This window comes from Salvia hispanica, chromosome 3 (assembly GCF_029641045.1).
Source record: "Salvia hispanica isolate PSC_SH4W2 chromosome 3, Shi_PSC_v1, whole genome shotgun sequence".
Lineage (NCBI taxonomy): Eukaryota > Viridiplantae > Streptophyta > Magnoliopsida > Lamiales > Lamiaceae > Salvia > Salvia hispanica.
The window spans coordinates 41,631,702-41,654,090 of NC_142694.1; the positions used below are offsets into that span (position 1 = coordinate 41,631,702).

Sequence of the window (22,389 nt, forward strand, 5' to 3'; positions counted from 1 at the left end):
CAACCGACTAAGATTTCAGCATTGGTTTGAGCATAACTTGATCAACCAAAATGTAACATTGTATGTAGTGAAACGACGTCACATTTGTTGTTACGTATACAGATTTTAAAGCCGGTATGCATATTCTATGATTCAACCCAAAGAATCTTTATACAAGAACATCGCCAGAAACACCAAAAAGGGTTCGATTCTAACAATTTATCGACCAAGGACCTTGACCATCGTTGCGCCTCCAAGATAGAGACCCATAAGAGGGCCGGCGAGGAGCATCTGAGTTAAAGGATCGGTCGAGGGAGTGAGCACAGCAGCAGCAACCACTGAGCCAACCACCACATATCTCCATATAGACAGCATTTGTGCTGAAGAAACCAAACCCACTTGCCCAAGGAGGAGTTGTATAACAGGGACCTGAAAATCATTCCACAAATGCAAATTTATGAAAACAGACAAAACAACAAATAAATGAGAAAAAAAGTTACAAAATTGACATAAAGAATGAGAGGAAACCTGGAATGACAAGCCTGTGCTGAACATGAGCACAAGCACAAACTCAAAGTACTGATCAATTGACCACAGAGACTCAACCGCCCCATCGGAGTAGTTAATGAAGAACGTCAGAGCGGCTGGAGTGAGAACGAGGTAGGAGAAGACAATGCCTGCGTAGAAGAGGACAGACGAGCCTAGGACAATCGGCCCAAGAAATCTTCTCTCTGCCACTGTTAGACCTGGAAGAACGAAAGCTATGATCTCGTAGAGAATCACAGGGATCCCCAACAGAAGGCCACAGTATCCAGAAACCTGCAAAGATTAAGTCCAAAAAATACGCTAATCAGTCCCATCTGAGTAAAAACTCTCAACTATCAAAACTCATGAATGAAACAGTGATCACATCATTTCTATCACAAACTAACACATAACACAAGAAGTGCCCCAACAGAGTTTGAAGAGCAGGAGAATGAACACAACGAGCTACAAAAATTAAAGAACATCGGTTGTCATACTGAAATTAAACCAATCAAAGGATACGAGGACACAAGCAAACCTTAAGAGATGTGAAGAAAAATTCTCCAGGAGCAAGCTGTAGAAAACGAACGCCTTGTGCACTCATCGGACCTTCAAGGAGCAAGATGAGATCCTTTGAAAAGGCAAAACAACCAACAATGGCAGCCCCCACAGCCAAAACTGAGACAAAAACTCTCTGCCTCAGCTCATCTAAATGGTCGTATATACTCATTTCTACGTCGTCTGGGAGAAGCTCTTTGCTCGGATAAAGAATGTCGTAGATGGAATTTCCTCCATCATCTAACTTGTTGTTTAAGAAAGGATTTTCTTCTGCTTCATTGCTGGAGTCTGCAATTACATAGATAAATCATAAATTCATATACTAATCCAGCTTGTGCTTTAGATACTCGATAAAAATATGCAGTGATGTAATCATCTCTATCAAATCGACAGAACTTTTCTCCAATTATTAATGGATTAAATCATACTAACAAATTGCATAATCATAATTCATATACACAGGAAGAAAGAGATCCGATGATCAAACATCCAAACTGTAAAAAATAGCTAAATATTCAAGTTCTAACTGATTGAATTTTGACTCAAAAACCTAAATCAGAAGCTGGTAACATCCATTACTCAAATCAACTACTATTACCAATTCATATTGAATCTATGAAATTAAACAGAAAAAATAGAAACTCGAAATAAGAGTTTCTACGCACCATTGAAATTGCTGGTTGTAACGATTTCTTGTTGTTTTTGCGTCGCATCTTCAACGGCAGAACAAGACAGTCTGCTGAATCGCTTCCTAGTTGAGAAGCTCCGAGAATTAGGCGGTGTCTGCTTGATGTGCGACAGAGTTGTAGAGAGAGAAAACGAGTTCAAGCATTTGAAATCGAGCGCGGTCGCCATTGTTGGAGGTGGAAGCAGAAACAGAAGCTGGATTTTGGAGAAGATGATTGGTTGTAGTTTGCTTAGGCGGTGATAATTTTCAGTTCATGCTGGCGCAGGACAAGGCGCGTTTTAGTTGAGTAGCACATGGATTTGCTATCGTGCGCTTCCATTTTTTAATGCCTAAATGGTTTCGGTTCGGGTGAAATAAACCGTTTTCGTTTAACCGATTTTATTTTTCGCTTTCTGTTTTTAATAGCAATGCTCATTTTTATCCAATTGAATAAATTCATCTCGAAATTGGCTCATTTTTTGAACTTATGGAAATGAAAGGGTGATGAGTTTTGAATTCTAAACCTTTGAATTTACATACTCCTACCAACAAATTATTTATTTATCAATCTAAATAAATCTAATTTGAAATCAGCTTATTTGTTGAACCTTGTGTAGAAAAGGGATGGGGTATAAAGTTTAAACACTACCTAGATAAGTTTTATGGTTTTATAGATAGTGCTTGTTAAACACATAATTCACTTTTTTCTTACTACTCACTCCGTCCGCGAATAGGAGTTCCATTTTGGTTCGTCCAGGAATAGTAGCCACGGTCTATAATTACCACAAATGATAAAGAGGTCCACGTTCCACTAACTAATTCCACTCATATAGTATTATTTAAAACTAATAGGTAAATGTGAGACTTATATTCCACTAACTTTTTTTTACTCACTTTTCTTAATATTTCTTAAAACTCGTGATAGAAAGAAATGAGACTCTATTCATGGACTGAAGGAGTAGTTTTTATGGTTTAGTGTTCCATGTTGGAAATAGGAGTAGGGGAATCACTAAAAGTGAAGGACACTAACAAGAAAATGTCAAAAGTGGAAGGAAATTACTATGGAATCCATTTCATTTTAAAAATTGAAAAGCAATGTGAACAAGGTGGATTCCAAGTTAATTATCGCGGCCAATAGAATCTGTAACCATTGCATATCAGCTATCCACATCACCAAATATTGCCATAATGGTAGCATTTGGCGGATAGACCTGTGAAATTTATCCGCGAGAAAGTTTTGACATGATTCTCACAATCATTTTTTCTTTTAACCTCAAATGTTCAGTCATATATGACCATTAAGAACGTCAACAAGAATTTCGCTTACTATAGTATGGTATTTTTACAAAATTTCTACTAAGAATCTTTCTTGAAAACATCACACATTTTGTTTATAAAGAAAAAAATGCATATAATGGAATCCTCCCTTCTATTTTGATATAGCCTTCTTAAAATCCAATGATGGAAAGAAAGTGAGGGATAATCAAGTCGTTTCAAACTTTAAACTTCTCGTAAAAGATACAAAAACAACAATTAATCAAACTTGATAATTAAAAGATACCTAAACCCTAAACTGAATACAACTCAGTTGATAAGACGCTTTTTTCCAATCAGTAGTTAATGAGTCGAATGACCTAATCCGTATAAGTATGCTGTGTAAGTTGTTGTAACTCAAAGTAAAAAGTGGTCACTAAATGAGTGTGGTTTGCCAGGAAGTAATCACTCAAAAAAAGAAAAGTTATGAAAAACCTTAACACCCCATTCCCGCTTCATAATAATAGTTCCTAATTCATCCTGTGATGACTCAAACATCTAACTTATTGAAAGGAGAAACGTCTTGCTAACTAAACTGCATTCTCTCCATCTCAGCTTGACTCAAAAACACAACAAAGTTCAGTAGACAGAAAAGAAAAAACTTGAATGAAACTAACAGAAACAGACGCAAAATGCAGTTTCATGCAACCGAAAACGCCAAAACCCCCCAAATTTAGAGGAGAAAAAGAGAGTAGCTCATGATTAATTAAATAAAAACTAAACTAATTAAATGAAATGTTTATATGTCCATTTCAACACTGACGATTACAGCAAAGTACAGACGCCAAAGCTCCAAAAAAAAAAACATAAATCAACTGACACAAACAACTTCGAAAACAACCATATTTTAGAACAAAGCTCTATTCCTCGTTCCCTTCTTTTTAAATTAATTTAAAAATAAAGGCTTTAGTCTTTTCCGCCCCACACCTTATAGGCTTATATAACCGTCACACTAAACTAGGAAACTAAATTTCCACAACATTTTCCCACTGTTTGTAGCAAAACAGAACAAATGGCTTGTGTTCTGCGGCATGTAATTATGACCGTAACCGCCGTCTACATAGGTGGAGGCGGAGAGCCGAGCAAGCAGAAGCTCAACTGCGTGAAGGTGAACGGGAGCAAGAGCTTCACGGCCGCGAAGATGGGCGTTTTAAGGCAGGACCACGCGATGCCTATGCCTTGTACCGGTGGAGTGGATGAAGACGTGTTGGAGGAGCATCTCCGGCAGAATATTCCGAGGAGGAAGCAGATGGTGGATCCGTATCGGCACGGGGAGATGGTGGAGGAGGGAGTTGGGTACAGGCAGACTGTGGTGATTCGGTCTTATGAAGTTGGGGCAGATAAGACTGCCACCATTGAGAGCCTTTTGAACTTGCTTCAGGTGATTGTGATTGTGATGGTTGGGGTTTTGTTGGAGATTCCTATGTTTTTGAGGAAAGAGGAGATGTGTCTGAATGCTTATGTTTTTTGGTGTAGGAAACGGCGCTGAATCATGTGTGGATGTCAGGACTGTTGAGCGATGGATTTGGAGCTACTCATGGAATGATGAGGAATAACCTCATTTGGGTTGTTTCAAGAATGCAAGTTCAAGTTGATCATTTCCCAATCTGGTAATCTCTCGATCTCGATTCCAGTCATGAAATCGTCACTCTAGTAGTTCTCTAGATTACATTCATGAGATCGTCATTCCATCGAACAGTCACTGATGATAGAGTGTGTGCGTAAAACAGGGGAGAGGTGATGGAGATCGACACATGGGTTGGAGCATCGGGCAAGAACGGGATGAGGAGAGATTGGCTTCTGAGAAGCCAAGTCACCGGGATTGTATTCATCCGTGCAACGAGGTACGATGAGCGAACAAACGAGGCGTCTGTTTTGATTTGTTTCAATCTATTTCGATGCATACTAAGATGATATGTGATGTGTGGTGGAACAATAGTACGTGGGTGATGATGAACAAGGAGACTAGGCGTCTGTCGAAGATGCCGGATGAGGTGAGGGACGAGATTGCGCCATGGTTCATCGAGAAGTACGCCATAGAGGAAGAGAGCCCGGAAAAGATCGAGAAACTTGACAACAAAGCGCGCTATGTGCACTCGAACTTGAAGGTTTCTTTCAACTTACACCTTAACAAACAAGTGTAGCAACTGAACTCATGTTCTTTCCCGCAGCCAAAGAGAAGTGATCTGGACATGAACCAGCATGTTAACAACGTCAAGTACCTCCGATGGATGCTCGAGGTAAAGCTCAAAAAACGTGCAAGCTCGCTCTAGTTATGCCCAGTTACAATCCTCATAAAACTCTTAACTCTTTCAATTTGATCAGACAATCCCAGATGAGTTCTTGGAGAAGCATCAGCTGTCAGAGATGGTCCTAGAATACAGAAAAGAATGTGGGAGTTCGGATGTGGTTCAGTCTCTGTGTGAGCCTCAATTCAACGAAAACATCGGTGTCAATGGGCACTCAGTGTCATCACAATTCCTTCAAGGTAATGGATTGTTAGGAGCCATAAACCAGAGGCCACTCAGTTACACTCATCTGCTCCAGACAAAGGGGGAGAGCAAAAATGAAGAAATCGTGAGGGCAAGAACAACATGGAGGGAGAAGAAACACAGTGCTAAACCGTTCCCTTCATGAGTAATCATCACAACTTTTTTTCAAAAACATTTCAGGATCATCACCAGGATCATAAGTCAATATATGTCAAGAAGCATAAACCTAAAACCCATCGTATTCCCGCCTGGTGAGGAATATTGAAATGAAAACCGCGTGCAAATAAGTGTAGCGTGACATTGCTGAGACTGAAGTTATATGGGGGCAAGCAGCAAAGCAGACATAGCTCAAGAATCATGGAAGTAATACAAGCAGTATGTGTGTATGTGTTTATCATACTAGTGCAGTAAAGATCACAGAAATTTGTAATTAATTGTTGTATTGGTGATCACTGTCAAATATGAGTAAACAAACAAATTTAGCACATAGATGTCTGCTCACTATTAAAGCCATGGGGAACAGCATAGTTCAATGATACAAGAACATCACAAGTAGACAATGAAAGGTTAGATGGGAACGTAGGGGTAAAAATGAAGCTATAAGTGATAGAAAAGTTGGTAGACGTAAACATTAGTATATCAAACTAAGAAAATATTTGTTTATATTCATGAAATATGACTAGGACAGCTTAGAGTTTTGTAATACAATTCTGATATTTAGACTGAAGACGGGGACTCAAATACCAAGCTGTTCCCCTAGGTTCTGTAGCTTTTGTGAATATCTTAGATGGAATCACCGGCTTCATCATAGACTACTAGACAAAAATGGGTTTTCTGCTGTTTTTAATAAAGCAGAGAACACGATTTCATATTATAACCAAAAGTATTTTCTAATAGAGTATGGATACTTACACGTAGGTTGATAATGTAATCGAATTGATTAGCTGCTCACGACAAGATTCTCCAATTTTGGGACAAGATCACCAACGTTAGAACAACCTATTTCAGTTCCCAATAGTCTCAATGAGCTTCTCAAACTGGTGCAAGCTTTACCGAAGTCTTCTGTAAAGCCTTTAAGGTTCCGAAGCTCCGTCTCAGTTTCATTGCTGAAGCGCGAGATCTTCTCAAGAGCCACCTTGATATCAGAGATTTCTTGTGGCGGGTAAAGGCATGCTCCGAGCTCATCAATCTGTACTCCAGTTTCTTGGCATAGCTTCAGCAGTTTCTCTAGAGAATCTACTGAGATGGCGCCATCACCTGCACTTTCCTGCTGAAGTAATACAGTGATGTATCGAATTAGTTCCTTAACTACCGCGAGAGTTTCAGACACAATGCTGGTTGTCAAATGCACGATTTTCATCTCTTCAGGAGACAAGTCGTTGCCCAACTCTTCGTCAAAGGAATCATCATCATCATCATCAGAGATGGATTTGCCTTCGCCTTTTGTAGAGTCATGAATAGAAGCTTCGTCCGCTGAATCAGATGATGCTGGCTTCAGTTCCTTCATCTCGCGAAGCACATCCTTCATTGAAACTGCGGCTTGTTTCATTGCTCGTCCAATAGCTGTAACGTTAGTGACTGGAGTCTTCTTCAGGGCAGAGCAAGCGTTCCATACTGCGCCTACGAGCTGTGGGATCGTGAGTTTCTGGGTTTTATTTGATGATGACCCTGTAAATCAAGAATACCTCATCATGATTCTAATCAATTCCACCTAGAAAAGTATGGAGTACTAAAATCCATCATGAAGCTTCAACTTCCTGACACGAGAAAACTGTGCACTTCTTTATATATATGCATCATATTAAGAAAAGTTAAAGCATCATTTCTTACAGAATCAAGATGGAGCTATCTCAACATGTGTGTGTGTGTGAGAGAGAGAGAGTACCATAGGAGGACACAGCTCCCTGTAATAGCATGAAACTGCTGTCAACGACTTGCTTTACAGATCCATGAATGCACGACAAGAGAGTGGGACCTGCGCCGACTGAACTTCCATGGGAGAGTAACAGGAAGCCTTGTAAAGTATTGAAGTATGCTGCCATATTATCTTCAAGGACTTTAATTTCAGGAGTTTCTCCAGTATACAGCATTCCAACTACCCTTAAAGCATTATAAATGCAGGCGATTAGTATTGCACACAGCACAAGTGTGGACTATATTTCCTAAATGTGGCTCTCATCCAAACGAAACAATGAATGCAACCAAGCTATTAACTCTTCACAAAGACAACCAACTAAAGAAAATGAATGCTTCGTGTTCTATCAGAGTCACGCTCAACTTATCACTGGTTCCAGTTATTAGGTCACTATGATCATTAGCTACTCATTGATGCATAGTTTGGGATAATGCTTTATACAGAGCTCAAAGGATGCTTCAAATCAGGCAGAGGAAACCGACACTTAGAATTTTAGCGAATTACATATAATCAAACATCAAACTTCCTACTTGAGCGATATATCAGTCTTTAATCCCGTAATTATACAATTGCAGCATACATAAACCTAAATATCTTCCAATTATAAATCCAAAATTAGGTTTAAGCAGAACAAACATAACAACATAAAAGAAACAGAGTACCCATAGTAGCTTGTTTGGAGACTTGTTCACCAATCTGAATGACCTCTTTCCAGCTCACTTTCTCAAGGGAAGAGGCAGGCGTTTGATCCAACATCTGCATAATGCATCTATTAAATAAATAAAGCACACAAAACAATAGCTCAAAATCGACAAATTCTCAACAAGTATTCAACTTCAGATAAAAAAGGAAAAGGAAAAGGAAAATTCATGAATTGGTTACCTGAAAAGTTTCGCGTGCGGTATTGAGATGCTCAATCAGAACTCGATCCAGCTGCTCCGTAGCTGCTTTCCCCATCTCCACCGCGCGCACAATCACACTCCCTTTGTGTACAATTCTACGCTTCTAATTTCAATTTTGAGGGTTTATAAATGTGAATATTTTATGACAAATTCGGATTTTAATGGGCCGACTAATTTTATTTACAAGTATGATTTTTATTCGAAAATGTGATATATTTGAAATTTTAAATTTATAATTAATTAATTAACTAATTGACGTAATAAATAAATAAATAAATTTAACGTAACGATTGAAATAAAATTTCTTTATGAAAATATTGATAAAATAACAATAATAAGATATCTATAATTGCAAATTTATATTTAGATTGTCTGATAAGAGTATAATTAAAAACACATACTTCCTCCTTCAGCCATAATAGACTTTTAGTTTCACTCCACTTGAGTTTTAAGAAAATATATTAAAAAGTGAATGGAAAAATTAATAGAATGTGAAGTCCATATAATTTGAAAAAAGTTATTTAACTAATTATAGTATTAATACGATTTCGTGTAAAAATAAATAATCTCAAACTAAAATGCAAATAATTCCTGTAATAGGAATATAAGACCTAAATCATGAATTCTATGGCTGAATTGCTCGTACCAATTGATTCTTCAAAGAATCATGGATGGCTCGTGACTTTTTCACGCGATGTTTTGGTACTCTACCGCTGATTTTATTATCTGTTTACCGAACTCGTTTTTCGACCTTTATTTACTTATCGAATAATATATGACTCGACAAGAACAAAGATATCCACAATTTTGATTTAATTATGTCTTGTTTCGTTTCTTTAAGAAACTTTGATTATTTTAAATTATTTGTTATTAATATAATGTTCCCGTAAAATTCAAAATCTCACTACTCAATACAAAATATAAAAAAACATGAAAAATAATAAATATAAATAATATAAGTATTTATGAATGAATTACTTTTAGATACATGAACAAGGCTTAAAATTTAAATACTTGTGGATGCATGGTTGTAGTCAACACCAAATAATGGTATGTAAGTAAATTAAAATGTTTATTACTGGAGTAGACAACTAGACATCACACTAGAAAAGAACAAACATTAAATCCAAACGAATTTGTATTTAACGAAACACATATTCTGGTGAAGGAGAGAGAGAGAGTGAGGAGGCAAAAATGGAGGAGGGATTGCTGGTGAAGGAGAGATTTGCAGAGACAAGCACGAGATGGGGAGAAATAAGGGAAGAGATGAAGAGATTGGGATATGTAGCAGGGCCTATGGTGGCTGTCACTCTTTCATTTTACTTGCTTCAAGTTATATCACTCATGATGGTTGGCCATTTAGGTGAACTCGCTCTCTCCGGCACCTCCATCGCCGTCTCTCTCGCCGGAGTCACCGGCTTCAGCCTTCTTGTATTCACTTCTATCTTCAAAATCCAATCTTTTTTTAGTAGCGCTTCTTGTTTTGGCTTTTGGTACTGTTTGATTATATTAGTATCTGATTTTAGGCTAAGTTTGTTGAAGTTGTAGTTTAAGCATAAACTTGATTTTTGTACTGATTTAGATTAGATATGGAAAAGTAGCATCACAGACCTAATTTTGAACAAACTTTTATGAGTCATTCATAGTCTTCGTTCACTAGTTGTGTGAGTCATCATGTCATGGAAAAAGTTTCCTAATTTGCCATTATTCATTTAAAGTGATTGCTCAATTATTGTAGTACTTGTGTTTCATGGATTAGTATATAGTGGTGCCAAATGTATGTCATTTTCATGCTTTTATCCAAGAAAAGCTGTGTGGAGTGATTATGATGAACTGAGTTTAAACCAAGGGTGTTAGATGTCCCTTGATTTCAATGTGGTTGGTTACATTTAACGTTTTCTTGCAAGACAATGAACACGTGCTAGTGGCCGGGAAAAGTCTGAGATTCGATGATTTAAGAGAACATCTTTGTGTTAAAGAGAATCTTTGTTCATAGCAACCTTGATTTGTTGGACAATTTTTTTAGTGTAGTTTTTTCTTCCGTCGAAAAGCGATTCATCACAAAAGTTATTGAAAATCATGCCTTAAGTTTCCTCAGACTCTCTGATTGCAGAGTGGTCATATCCTTAATGAATTGGATGGTGTTTGGTTTGGTGGATGAGATAGAAAAGTTTGATGAGATTGATAGAATTGGAGAATTAAAAAGTTGCATTATCCATCGCGTGCTAAAAAATCATGCCTTATCACTCCCTCTCCCTTCTGACTTATGTTTTGATGTGTGGTGCAACAGTTGGGAATGGCCAGTGCTCTAGAGACGATAAGTGGACAAGCGTTCGGAGCTCAACAATACGAGAAAATAGGAACTTAGACTTACACCGCCATCGTCTCTCTGATCCTAGTCTGCATCCCCGTATCCCTTCTGTGGGCAAACGTGGAGTCTCTCCTCAAACTGGCTGGCCAAGATCCTAGTATATCTCATGAAGCCGGAAAGATGGCGATATGGCTCATTCCCGCACTCTTCGCCTACGCCATCCTTCAGCCTCTCATCCGCTACTATCAAATGCAAAGCATGATCCGTCCCATGCTCGTGAGTTCCTGCATCACTCTCTGCTTCCACACGCCACTATGCTGGGCGCTGGTCTATAAATCTGAGCTGGGAAACATTGGAGGCGCAATCGCCATGGATGTTTCAATTTGGTTGAATGTTTCTATCCTGAGTTTGTACATGAAGTACTCCCCTCATTGCACGAAAACTCGTTCGCCATTTTCAATGGAGATTTTTGCAGGGATGGGAGTGTTTTTCAAGTTTGCAATCCCTTCTTCTACCATGATTTGGTAATAAACTTTCACTTGTCTATTAACTGCATTTATTACAACACTGTGCTTCTAAATGTTACTAATATAACAGTTTCGTTTTTTGAAATTTCGTAGTCTTGAATGGTGGTCATTTGAGCTACTAATCCTGTTTTCCGGGCTATTACCAAATCCGCAGCTTGAAACCTCAGTGCTTTCTGTATGGTAAGCTGTTCCTAAATTCTCAAAAATCATAGTGTTTTTTTCCTTTGAGTTTCAACTATTTCTAACTCTTTGTTGCTTGTGTTTACAGCTTAAGTACCATTGGTACACTTTACTCAATTCCATATGGTTTGGCTTCTGCAGCAAGGTAGGTAGATTTTACAGTTCATTTACTATGGTTAATCTTTAGCTCTGGTTAAACTTATTTTCAACTATGCAGCACTCGGATATCAAACGAGCTGGGAGCTGGGAGGCCACAGGGGGCGCGTCTATCTGTCATTGCTCTATCGCTCCTTGCAGCAGTGAATGCATTCGTCGTGAGCCTCAGCATCTTTGCTAGTAGAAATGTTTTTGGCTATATTTTCAGCAATGAGAAGGAAGTTGTGGAGTACGTGACAATGATGGCTCCTCTTGTTTGCTTATCGATTATAGCAGATTGTGTACAAGGAGTCCTTTCAGGTAAAAGGCGATGTTTGATTTGATGACTGAGATAGATATGATTGTTATGATCAACAACTTGCTTAACTCCATCTCTCTCTCTCACAGGTGTTGCAAGGGGTTGTGGTTGGCAGCATATTGGTGCTTATATCAATCTTGCAGCATTCTATCTCTTTGGGCTTCCAATTGCAGCTGCATTGGGTTTTTGGCTGGATTGGAGGGGAAAGGGGCTCTGGACTGGGGTGTTGTGTGGCGCGACGCTGCAGTCTTTGATGCTTGCGGTTATTACAGCTCTCACGAACTGGGAGAAACAGGTATTCCTCTTCGTTTCTTCTTCTCCTTCTTCGTCGTGTTCATTTTCGTATTATCACCAGTGTTGTTTGTCATTTCTCAGAAGAAATTGTATTGATTGTGATGAATTCTACACTTTGCAGGCAGCAAAGGCAAGGGAGAGGCTATTTCATGAGGAGTCTGAGAATGATGATAGGCTAACATGAAGAAAAAGGAATTTAAATTTCAAGAATGATTCATATGAAACCAATTCTTATATCTCTATGGAGGAGTTTCAACTTTTAGAACAATTCTACTAGAAACGGTTATCTTGAATTGAGATGTGACATGCAAAAATACAAATTTATTTGAATCACATAAGGAGCATAATTTAAATTTGACTACATTCAACAAAATTCCACACTACACTCCAAGATAAAGTTACGTACATTACACAAATGTTAGTAGAAGCAAAAGAAAGGGAGCAATTATTTATGTATATCTCTATAACAAAAACACATAATATTCTGAAGAGAGAGAGTGAGAATGGAGGAGGGATTGTTGGTGAAGGAGAGATTGAGCAGGAGATGGGGAGAAATAAGAGAAGAGATGAAGAGATTGGGACATATAGCAGGGCCTATGGTGGCTGTGAATCTATCTTTCTACTTGCTTCAAGTTATATTACTCATGATGGTTGGCCATTTAGGTGAACTCTCCCTCTCCGGCACCGCCATCGCCCTTTCTCTCGCTGGTGTCACCGGCTTCAGCCTTCTCGTATTCTCCTCTCTCTCAAAATCTCATCTTTTTTATTTTTGGCACTGTCTTATTATATTCTCTGTTTACTGATTATATTCTCTGTTCACTGATTATAGTCCCTGTCCTTTTCTTTTCAAGATAGACTAAAAACAGTGCGGAGTGATTATGATGATTTGGGCACGAGATTTAAAAAATTTATATTTGTTGAGTCAAATCAAGAGAATAAACTACTCCTAAAGTACTGGAAATAGTGAATGTGTTGTATTTTGCTAAAAATGAAAATCACTTAGTAGTTAGTTTCATTAATTATTTTCTTGCAAGACAAAGAACACATGCTAGTGGCAGGGAAAAGTCCAAGATTCAGTGATTTAAGGCAATATATTCATGTTAAAGAAATTCCTTCATTTGTTGGACCTTTTGAAGTCTTGTGATCTAAGTGCATAAACATATACTCCAATCGGGTTGGCGGGGCGTTTGGTTTGGTGGATGAGATAGATAAGATTGATAGAAATCGGAGAACTATAGTACGTACTGAGTTATCCATCCCGTGCTAAATCATGCAAACGAATCATCCAATCGGGTTGGATTATTTCATCAATCATGTCATACCACTCAAACCAAACATAGTGATAGTATTCTAGTAGTTGTGATTTAAATGCATAAACACATAGATGTATTAAAAAGAAACTCAAAGTAGACATGAATTGGGCGTCGTTTTGTTTGGTGGATGAGATAGATAAGATTGACAGAATCGGAAAATTAGAGTGTTGAGTTATCTATCGTGTGCTAAAATACCGTGCCTTAATGACTAATGTTTTGATATGTGGTGCAACAGTTGGGAATGGCAGTGCTCTAGAGACGATAAGTGGACAAGCGTTCGGAGCAAAGCAATACGAGAAAATAGGAACTCAGACTTACACTGCCATCGCCTCTCTTATCCTAGTTTGCATCCCGGTATCCCTTCTGTGGGCGAAGGTCGAGTACCTACTCAAACTGGCTGGCCAAGATCCTCACATATCGCACGAAGCAGGAAAAATGGTAATGTGGCTCATTCCCACGCTCTTCGCCTACGCCTTCCTTCAGCCTCTCATCCGCTACTATCAAATGCAAAGCCTGATCCGTCCCTTGCTAGTGAGTTCGTGCATCACTCTCTGCTTCCACGTGCCTCTCTGCTGGGCGCTGGTTTATAAGTCCGGGTTGGACAACGTTGGAGGCGCAGTCGCCATGGATCTTTCAATGTGGTTGAATGTCTCTATCCTGAGTTTGTACATGAAATACTCCCCTCATTGCTTGAAAACTCGTTCTTCGATTTCAATGGAGATTGTACGAGGGATGGGAGTGTTTTTCAAGTTTGCAATCCCTTCTGCTACCATGATTTGGTAATAAACTTTTACTTGCTACAATATGATTCTATATTTTATATAGTAACAGTTGGTTTTGTGAAATTTTGTAGTCTTCAATGGTGGTCGTTTGAGCTAATGATCTTGCTTTCCGGGCTATTTCCACATCCGCAGCTTGAAGCCTCGGTGCTTTCTGTGTGGTACGCTCTGCATAAATCCTCAAAAATTCATAGAATGTTGTGAATTTTGTCTTATCCTTTGCTTTTAGTTTGATCCGTTTCTAAGACTTTTTCGTTTGTGTTTACAGCTTAAACACCGTTGAAACACTTTATGCCGTACCCTATGGTTTGGCTTCTGCAGCAAGGTAGAGTCGCGACTAATTTAAGATGGTGTTTAACCGAGTCCTTAAAACTGTGTATAATTTTGTAGCCAAACTTGGCCTAAGTGTCTTGTAACCGCATATGTGTAGCACTCGAATATCAAATCAGCTGGGAGCCGGGAGGCCACAGGGCGCACGTCTATCTCTCATTGCTCTATTGCTCCTTGCAGCAGTGAATGCATTCGTCGTGAGCCTTGCCATCTTCCTAAGTAGGAACGTTTTCGGCTATGCTTTCAGCAATGAGAAGGAAGTCGTGGACTACGTGACAAGGATGGCTCCTCTCGTGTGTTTATCAATCGTAGCAGATTGTGTGCAAGGAGTCCTTTCAGGTAAAACGGAACGCTTGTTTGGTGTATGAGATAGATAAGATTTATAGGACCTAAAATTGGAGGTTGAATCATGCAAACTAAACATTTGATAGAGTTGGATTATTTTATCAATCATGTCTTATTTCATGTGTATGGCTTAGTCATACATCTCTGTTTTACATGAACAACTTGCTTACATATCTCTCTCTTTTAGGTGTTGCAAGAGGTTGTGGATGGCAGCATATTGGTGCTTACATCAATCTAGCAGCATTTTATCTGTTTGGACTACCAATTGCAGCTGTATTGGGTTTTTGGCTGGATTTGAGGGGAAAGGGGCTCTGGATTGGAGTGGTGTGTGGCTCGACGCTGCAGTGTGTGATGCTCTCGGTTATTACTGCTCTCACGGACTGGGAGAAACAGGTGTTCCTCTTCGTTTCTTCGTCTTCTTCTTCTTCATTTTTAATTATCGTTCTTTGTCGTGTTCATGAATGAACACAACACGCGCATTTTTGTGTTATCGTCGGTATTGTCATTTCTCCGAAGAATTTGTTTTAATTGCAAAGAATTCTTTACTTAATTTGCAGGCATTAGAGGCAAGGGGGAGGTGTTTTCATGAGGAGGTTGTGAATGATGTTGGTGATAATAGGCTATAGCATGAAAAAAAATGAATTCAAATATCCAATCAAATGTTGTAGTTGTAAGATTTATGGGATTTTAACAATTTTGATTTGGATGATTCATTGAACCAATTCTTATATCTCCATGGAGGCTGCATATATGGTATGGTAATCTATAAATTAGAGCACTATTTTTATTTATTTTAGATGCACAATATATTTAATTATTGTCCCTAATAGTAACTCATACTGCAAGAATACAGTGTCAAATTAGTAGTTTGAGAATGATTATTAATTGAATAAAAGAGATAATCTTGAACGGTTATTAATTTCATCAAGAGGCTATGATGACTAATATTTTCCACTCTTCATAAGTACTACTATTAGACTACTAATCGCAATAATTAATCGACTATTTCTTAACAATGAAACTTCTATATCCACTAAAGAATTTCTCTCTGGACAATTCACCACATTGTCTCAAAAAAAAAAAAAAAAAAATCAAGAATCACAGAGGATAACTAATTACTTAATCTAATTAATTCACCACATATTTTGTATTTCAACCCCTATCACATGCTAGGAGCAATGAAACGAAGTAGTCACACTCCATGGTGTTTCTTCAACTATATATGTGTGGTTCGTCTCCGAGATGTATCTTGATCTTATCACATTCTTGATCTTTTTCTCAAACTTTCGTCCAAGAATGTGGAAACCACCTTCAAATTTGAATAAATCTCCAATTCGCGCTAACTGCTACAAATCATACGGTCTATGTGAAATGTTCTGGACAAATTTGGCACGAATACACTGCCCGCGTAGTTTGTGAAACCACGTATGCGCGACTAGTTCGAGACCTCATTTATGTCTTTTCTTGCCCTACACTTTGTTCTATCTCCATTTCCACCTAGATTTGCGACCTACTAGGGCTAATCGCAAAATTATAAAGCTAGAGCATCTATAAAAAAAATACTCACGTGAAATCAAACATATTTGGTTCACCAAAAAATTGATTTCCAGTCCAATGGTAGTACCAGCAAAGTCTAAACAATAGAAAGGGACGATTAATTATGTTAAAAGGAAAGACATATGTAGACATCTAGAGAGTATCTTATTTAAAATAAAATTCTAGACCAACATCTTAAACTCAAACCAAACAAGTGAAAATAAATTCTTACAAAAGAAATTATAAATTTAATAGAAAATTTTATGCATAACTGGTTTGATTTGCATATTCTCATTCTCAATTTTAAATTAAATTATTGAGATTAAATTGTGAAAAGAAAATTGGAACAATATTTTGTAAAAATAATGTAGAAGAAAATTGCTTTATTAGAATTGATTAATTAATTTTGTTATTTGAAAATAAATTTACTATTTTGGAATTTCATGCACTTTATAAATAATACGGACTAATTAAAAATTAACACGCCATATTATTAAAACAGCCTCCTCCTAATTTGAAGAAAGAAGTTTTGACTTTTGGAAAGTGATTGTATAACGATATATATGTAGTCGTAAACACATATATATCGAGAAAAAAATATCTTTTTTAAAAAATTCAGTATTAGCAGCTCAAACTCAATCTTAAAGCTCATGAAAAATTCTAACCCAACATCTTAAACTTAAAGCAAACAAGTAAAAGTAAATTCTTAAAGAAAAATTACAATTTTTTTTATAAACTTAGCACAAAATTTAATGCATAACTCGCATATTCTCATTCTAAAATTTTCATAACAGAAATATTGAGATTGAGTGAATTGTGGAATGAAAATTGGAATGATATTTTAAAAATTATAGTAATTTAGAACAAATTATTCTTATTAGAATTAGAATTGAATAATACTCCTATTTGTTATTGGAAATTAATTTATTACTTTGTAAGTTTATGCATACTTTATGAAGAATAATTAAAAATTAACACGCCATATTATTAAAACGGCCTTCTTATTTAAAGAAAGAAGATTTCAAGATTGGACTTTTGGAAAGTGATAGCACTTTTATATCAAAGAAAATAGGTGAACACGGCAATCGCTAAAAGCGTGTACAATAATTTAATATAGTAATAATAATAATACTATTATTAACTTTTTAAAAAATTGCATAGTCTTCTTCCTCAATGAGCACAACGTAGTTTTCTCTACTTTTTAAATCTGCAAAATTAAATTCTTCGATTCATTTTAGCCCTTTTCATCATACAACATCTCATGATATATTTTTCATTAGCATTGACATGGCTAGGGCTCGAGATAATTTTTACAAATATATACAAATTTAAAAATAAAACAAAAAAAAATCATTTTTAAAAAATAGACGATTAATAGCAATAATTAATCGACTGATAACAACGATAGTTCTGTGTCGAATCAAGAATTTCTCTCTGAACAATTCGCTACGATGTCTCAACGTAAATAAAAATCATGAATCACATACGAGAATCATAGCATAAATTTTACGTCTGATCTTTTCACATTCTTGATTTTTTCTCAAACTTTCATGCAAGATGGAATGTGGAAACCGTCTGATCTTTGTCACACGGTCCGAGTGAAATGTTATGGACAAATTTGGCACGAATACACTGCTCGCGTGGTTTGCGAAACCAAACCCGCTGTGTGTTGACTAGACGAGGCCTCATTTATGTCTTTTCTTGCTCTACACTTTAGCCTATCTCCATTCTTCCTCAATTTGCTGACCAACTTAGGGAAATTGCACAATTATGAACTTAAAATGCATCTTAAATTAAACCTCACGTGAAAATAATACAATAATTATTTGATAAAACAATACTTAAGTTCCAGTCCAGTAGTAGTAGTACCTGCTAATTAAGTTAAAACAAAAAAAAGGGACCACTCCCACTGTCCACCATTAATCGTTGCAATTTGTCATTTCCGTCCGTCCGTGAATAATTAATTCAGTTATTTTTATTTTTTGATAATAGATCTTTCATTCCATTGACTTTATGTATTTCAATAGTATCAAACTAATACTCCATCCGTCCACGAAATAATGTTCACATTTGTCATTTCGGTCCGTCCATGAAATAATGTCCACATTTGCCTTTTATTTTCTTCCATTTTCGGCAAGTGAACCACACTTTTTTCTAAGTTCTAACCCATTACACGCACATTCTATTAGTAAACTAATATACAAAAGTGGAAACCCATAGTTCCACTAACTTTTTATAATCCGCTTTCCATAACATTTTTTAAAACCCGCACTAAGTCAAAATGAGAAGCATATAAAAATCGGACTTACATGTTTCCTTCCACTTTCCATTATATTTTTAAAATTCATGCCTAATCAAACTGAGCCAATTAATATCGAACAGAGAGAGTATTAATTATGTAGTTTATAAGTATAGACATGTAGATGACTCCACAACATAAAACACATACATTCTCGAGAGTGAGAGAGAATGGAGGAGGGATTGATTGTGAAGGAAAGATTAGTAGAGACGAGCACAATAAGATGGAGAGAAATAGGAGAGGAGATGAAGAGATTGGGATATGTAGCTGGGCCAATGGTGGCTGTGAGTCTATCATTCTACTTGCTTCAAGTTATATTACTCATGATGGTTGGCCATTTAGGCGAACTCGCTCTCTCCGGCACCGCCATCGCCCTTTCTCTCGCCGGAGTCACCGGCTTCAGCCTTCTTGTATTATCCTCTCTCCCTCTCAAAATCTGTTTTTTTTTTTTTATTACTACTATTATTTAGGCTGCACTTCTTTATATGCAGAACTAATTTTAAACGCAAAACACAGAACAAAAAAAAAGTCATTATAAAAGAATATCTAAGATCATTTTACCTCGTTTGTAGTTTATTACAGAAAACCGGATGTTAATATCCGAATTTCCTTTAATGGACTAAAAACGAAGTAAAACTGACCTTAGGTGTTCTGTTATAATGACATGTTTTTTTGTTTCTGCGTTATGCATGTTTTGTCTTTAACGCAACATAAAGATGTACTACTATTAAAAAAAGTGAACTGGAGTACGTTTGGTTTGGCGGACGAGACAGATAAGATTGAAAGAATTAAAGTGCTAAATCATGGAAACTATTTATCGAGTTGGGTTAGGTTATCTCATCAGTCATGTCTTATCACTCAAACCAAACGCCCTTCTGATATGCGGTGCAACAGTTGGGAATGGCGAGTGCTCTGGAGACGATAAGCGGACAAGCGTTCGGGGCTCAACAATACGAGAAGATAGGAACTCAGACGTACACTGCCATCGTCTCCCTGATCCTAGTTTGCATCCCGGTATCCATTCTGTGGGTAAACGTCGAGAGTGTACTCAAACTGGCCGGCCAAGATCCTCGTATATCATACGAAGCGGGAAAGTTGATAATGTGGCTCATTCCCACACTCTTCGCCTACGCCTTCCTTCAGCCTCTCATCCGCTACTATCAAATGCAGAGCCTGATCCGGCCCATGCTCGTGAGTTCGTGCATCACTCTCTGTTTCCACGTGCCATTCTGTTGGGTTCTGGTTTTTAAATCCGGGTTGGGCAGCGTTGGAGGCGCAGTCGCCTTGGATCTTTCGCTGTGGTTGAATGTTGCTGTCCTGAGCTTGTACATGAGGTACTCCCCTCATTGCGCGCAAACTCGCTCCCCATTTTCAATGGAGATTTTTGGCGGGATGAGAGTGTTTTTCAAGTTTGCGATCCCCTCTGCTACCATGATTTGGTAATCAAACAACACAAACATGTTAACACTGTGTTTGTAAATTATGTTATATATATAACTGTTTCGTTTTGTGAAATTTTGTAGTCTTCAATGGTGGTCGTTTGAGCTACTAATATTGCTTTCCGGGCTATTCCCACATCCGCAGCTTGAAGCCTCGGTGCTCTCTGTGTGGTAGGCTCTTCTCAAATCCTCATAATCAACAGATGTTGAGGCTTTGTTTTACTGTTTGTTTCAACTATTTCTAACTCTTTTTTTTCTTCTTGTGTTTACAGCTTAAATACCATTGCTACACTTTATTCAATACCATATGGTTTGGCTTCTGCAGCAAGGTAGAGTCATGGCTAAACTAAGATGGCGTTTATCCGAGCTTATGAACAGTCTATAATTTTTTTTAGCCAAACACGGCCTAAGTGTCTTGTTTTTAAACTTATGAATGAATATGCAGCACTCGAATCTCAAACCAGCTGGGAGCCGGGAGGCCACAGGGGGCGCGTCTATCTCTCATTGCTCTATTGATCCTTGCAGCAGTGAATGCATTCGTCGTGAGCCTTGCCATCTTCCTTAGTAGGAATGTTTTCGGCTATGTTTTCAGCAATGAGAAGGAAGTTGTGGACTACGTGACAAGGATGGCTCCTCTCGTGTGTTTATCAATCATAGCAGATTGTGTGCAAGGAGTCCTTTCAGGTAAAACGAAACGTTTGTTTGGTGTATGAGATAGATAAGATGGATACGAGTTACGACCTAGAATCATGCAAACTTAACATTTGATTGAGTTGGATTATTTTATCAATCATTTCTTATTTAAGTTATTGCTTAGTCATACATCTCTGTTTTACATGAACAACTTGTTTATATATCTCTCTCTTTTAGGTGTTGCAAGAGGTTGTGGATGGCAGCATATTGGTGCTTATATCAATCTTGCAGCATTTTATCTGTTTGGACTACCAATTGCAGCTGTATTGGGTTTTTGGCTGGATTTGAGGGGAAAGGGGCTCTGGATTGGGGTGGTGTGTGGCTCGACGCTGCAGTGTTTGATGCTCTCGGTTATTACAGCTCTCACGGACTGGGAGAAACAGGTGCTCCTCTTCGTTTCTTCGTCTTCTTCTTCTTCCTCATTATCCTTCTTTGTTGTGTTCGTGAATGAAGACAACACGTGCATTTTTGTGTTATCGTCGGTATTGTTATTTCTCCGAAGAATTTGTGTTGAATGCAATGGATTCTTTACTTAATTTGCAGGCATCAGAGGCAAGGGAGAGGTTGTTTCATGAGGAGGCTATGAATGATAATGGTGAAGATAGGTTGCTAACATGAAGATATTTGAATTCAGATTTCCAATTCAAAGTGTTGTATTTTTAAGATTTATGTATGAATCAATTCTTGCGCCCAACTTTCACATATTTGAATTTTCTTCTATTTTATTTCTTTTTCTCAAAATATATAAAATGTATAAGCATAACGGGTCCTATTCTAATGCTTTTAGCACCCTAATCCAAAATCAAGACTAAATCTCCACCCTTGGATTTTAAAATGAGTGGATTAGATTAAAGCTCACAAAATCTCAATAAATAGTAGACAAAATATCAACAAAAGGGTAATATCGTCATTATGTTATCATATGACAATTTTGTGAGTGTTTTTTTATATCAACATTGTGTATTACAAATATCAACACAAGGACAAGAAAATATCAACACATTTTTATTGAGATTGGACATGCATAATATTGAGATTTTGCCTACAATATATTGAGATTTTTTGTTGCATTTGTTGAAAATAGCTGCTTATCAACATGTACGAAAATTGAAATATAATTTATCAAATTTCATCACCCGAACATCGTCGGAACATATGCAATTGAGATCTCGTTGGAATCCTTATTGAATTATCTTTAATTTGATATATTTTTTGCGAGAAAATAATTTAAATTGAGAGAGTTACGTAAATTTAAAGATTTGAGATGATTTTGAGGAGAGAGAAAGTAGTTAGTTATAATTACTACATGCAGGATTTGACATTAATACCCTTTTAATTTAATTAATAATTATTTAAATTTAAAATATATTACACTTGACATTATATTAACCACAAGATCTTCTAATCTAATGGTTGAAAATTGATCTCAATTTAGGATTGATAATTAGTTAGCAATTTATTACATCCCTAAGCATAACTGCATAAGTAACTTTTCTATGCTAAATATTTTAGAAAATTTTAATAAATTTACGAAGTT

General features: G+C 37.2%; 5 protein-coding genes and 1 pseudogene across 9 annotated transcripts; 4 read left to right on the plus strand and 2 right to left on the minus strand.

Annotated features, from left to right (window-relative positions):
• Positions 1-37: 37 nt before the first annotated feature.
• LOC125215585 (sec-independent protein translocase protein TATC, chloroplastic-like) lies at positions 38-2,044 on the minus strand. Its single transcript, XM_048117045.2, has 4 exons — positions 1,728-2,044; positions 1,043-1,350; positions 508-798; positions 38-408 (listed from the first exon to the last, which is right to left on the minus strand). The coding sequence occupies exons 1-4, from the start codon at positions 1,915-1,917 to the stop codon at positions 199-201; spliced, it is 999 nt and encodes a 332-aa protein (XP_047973002.1). The 5' UTR covers positions 1,918-2,044; the 3' UTR covers positions 38-198.
• Positions 2,045-3,749: 1,705 nt separating this feature from the next.
• LOC125214342 (uncharacterized) lies at positions 3,750-8,476 on the minus strand. 4 transcript variants are annotated; one of them, XM_089068159.1, is made up of 5 exons: positions 8,333-8,476; positions 8,113-8,206; positions 7,421-7,630; positions 6,448-7,203; positions 3,750-5,581 (listed from the first exon to the last, which is right to left on the minus strand). In XM_089068159.1, the coding sequence occupies exons 1-4, from the start codon at positions 8,405-8,407 to the stop codon at positions 6,476-6,478; spliced, it is 1,107 nt and encodes a 368-aa protein (XP_088924285.1). In that variant the 5' UTR covers positions 8,408-8,476; the 3' UTR covers positions 3,750-5,581; positions 6,448-6,475. The 4 variants fall into 4 exon arrangements, with proteins under 4 accessions (XP_088924285.1, XP_047971289.1, XP_047971288.1 ...); XM_048115332.2 differs by lacking the exon at positions 3,750-5,581 and adding an exon at positions 6,175-6,347; XM_048115331.2 differs by lacking the exon at positions 3,750-5,581 and having other exon boundaries at positions 6,175-7,203.
• On the plus strand, positions 4,040-6,013 carry LOC125210040 (palmitoyl-acyl carrier protein thioesterase, chloroplastic-like). Its single transcript, XM_048109613.2, has 6 exons — positions 4,040-4,424; positions 4,520-4,653; positions 4,774-4,887; positions 4,983-5,151; positions 5,215-5,283; positions 5,369-6,013. Exons 1-6 carry the CDS (start codon positions 4,056-4,058, stop codon positions 5,678-5,680), a joined length of 1,167 nt encoding a protein of 388 aa, XP_047965570.1. The 5' UTR covers positions 4,040-4,055; the 3' UTR covers positions 5,681-6,013.
• A 999-nt stretch (positions 8,477-9,475) lies between the features above and the next one.
• LOC125214341 (protein DETOXIFICATION 12-like) lies at positions 9,476-12,386 on the plus strand (annotated as a pseudogene). Its single transcript, XR_016136999.1, has 7 exons — positions 9,476-9,783; positions 10,643-11,187; positions 11,284-11,370; positions 11,459-11,515; positions 11,588-11,826; positions 11,914-12,119; positions 12,240-12,386. The product of XR_016136999.1 is annotated as a protein DETOXIFICATION 12-like (transcript).
• Positions 12,387-12,497: 111 nt separating this feature from the next.
• LOC125210041 (protein DETOXIFICATION 14-like) lies at positions 12,498-15,634 on the plus strand. Its single transcript, XM_089066618.1, has 7 exons — positions 12,498-12,916; positions 13,667-14,210; positions 14,285-14,371; positions 14,479-14,535; positions 14,641-14,879; positions 15,073-15,278; positions 15,443-15,634. Exons 1-7 carry the CDS (start codon positions 12,622-12,624, stop codon positions 15,509-15,511), a joined length of 1,497 nt encoding a protein of 498 aa, XP_088922744.1. The 5' UTR covers positions 12,498-12,621; the 3' UTR covers positions 15,512-15,634.
• A 3,184-nt stretch (positions 15,635-18,818) lies between these two features.
• On the plus strand, positions 18,819-21,577 carry LOC125216327 (protein DETOXIFICATION 12-like). Its single transcript, XM_048118019.2, has 7 exons — positions 18,819-19,130; positions 19,615-20,159; positions 20,244-20,330; positions 20,432-20,488; positions 20,605-20,843; positions 21,030-21,235; positions 21,396-21,577. The coding sequence occupies exons 1-7, from the start codon at positions 18,891-18,893 to the stop codon at positions 21,468-21,470; spliced, it is 1,449 nt and encodes a 482-aa protein (XP_047973976.1). The 5' UTR covers positions 18,819-18,890; the 3' UTR covers positions 21,471-21,577.
• Positions 21,578-22,389: the final 812 nt, after the last annotated feature.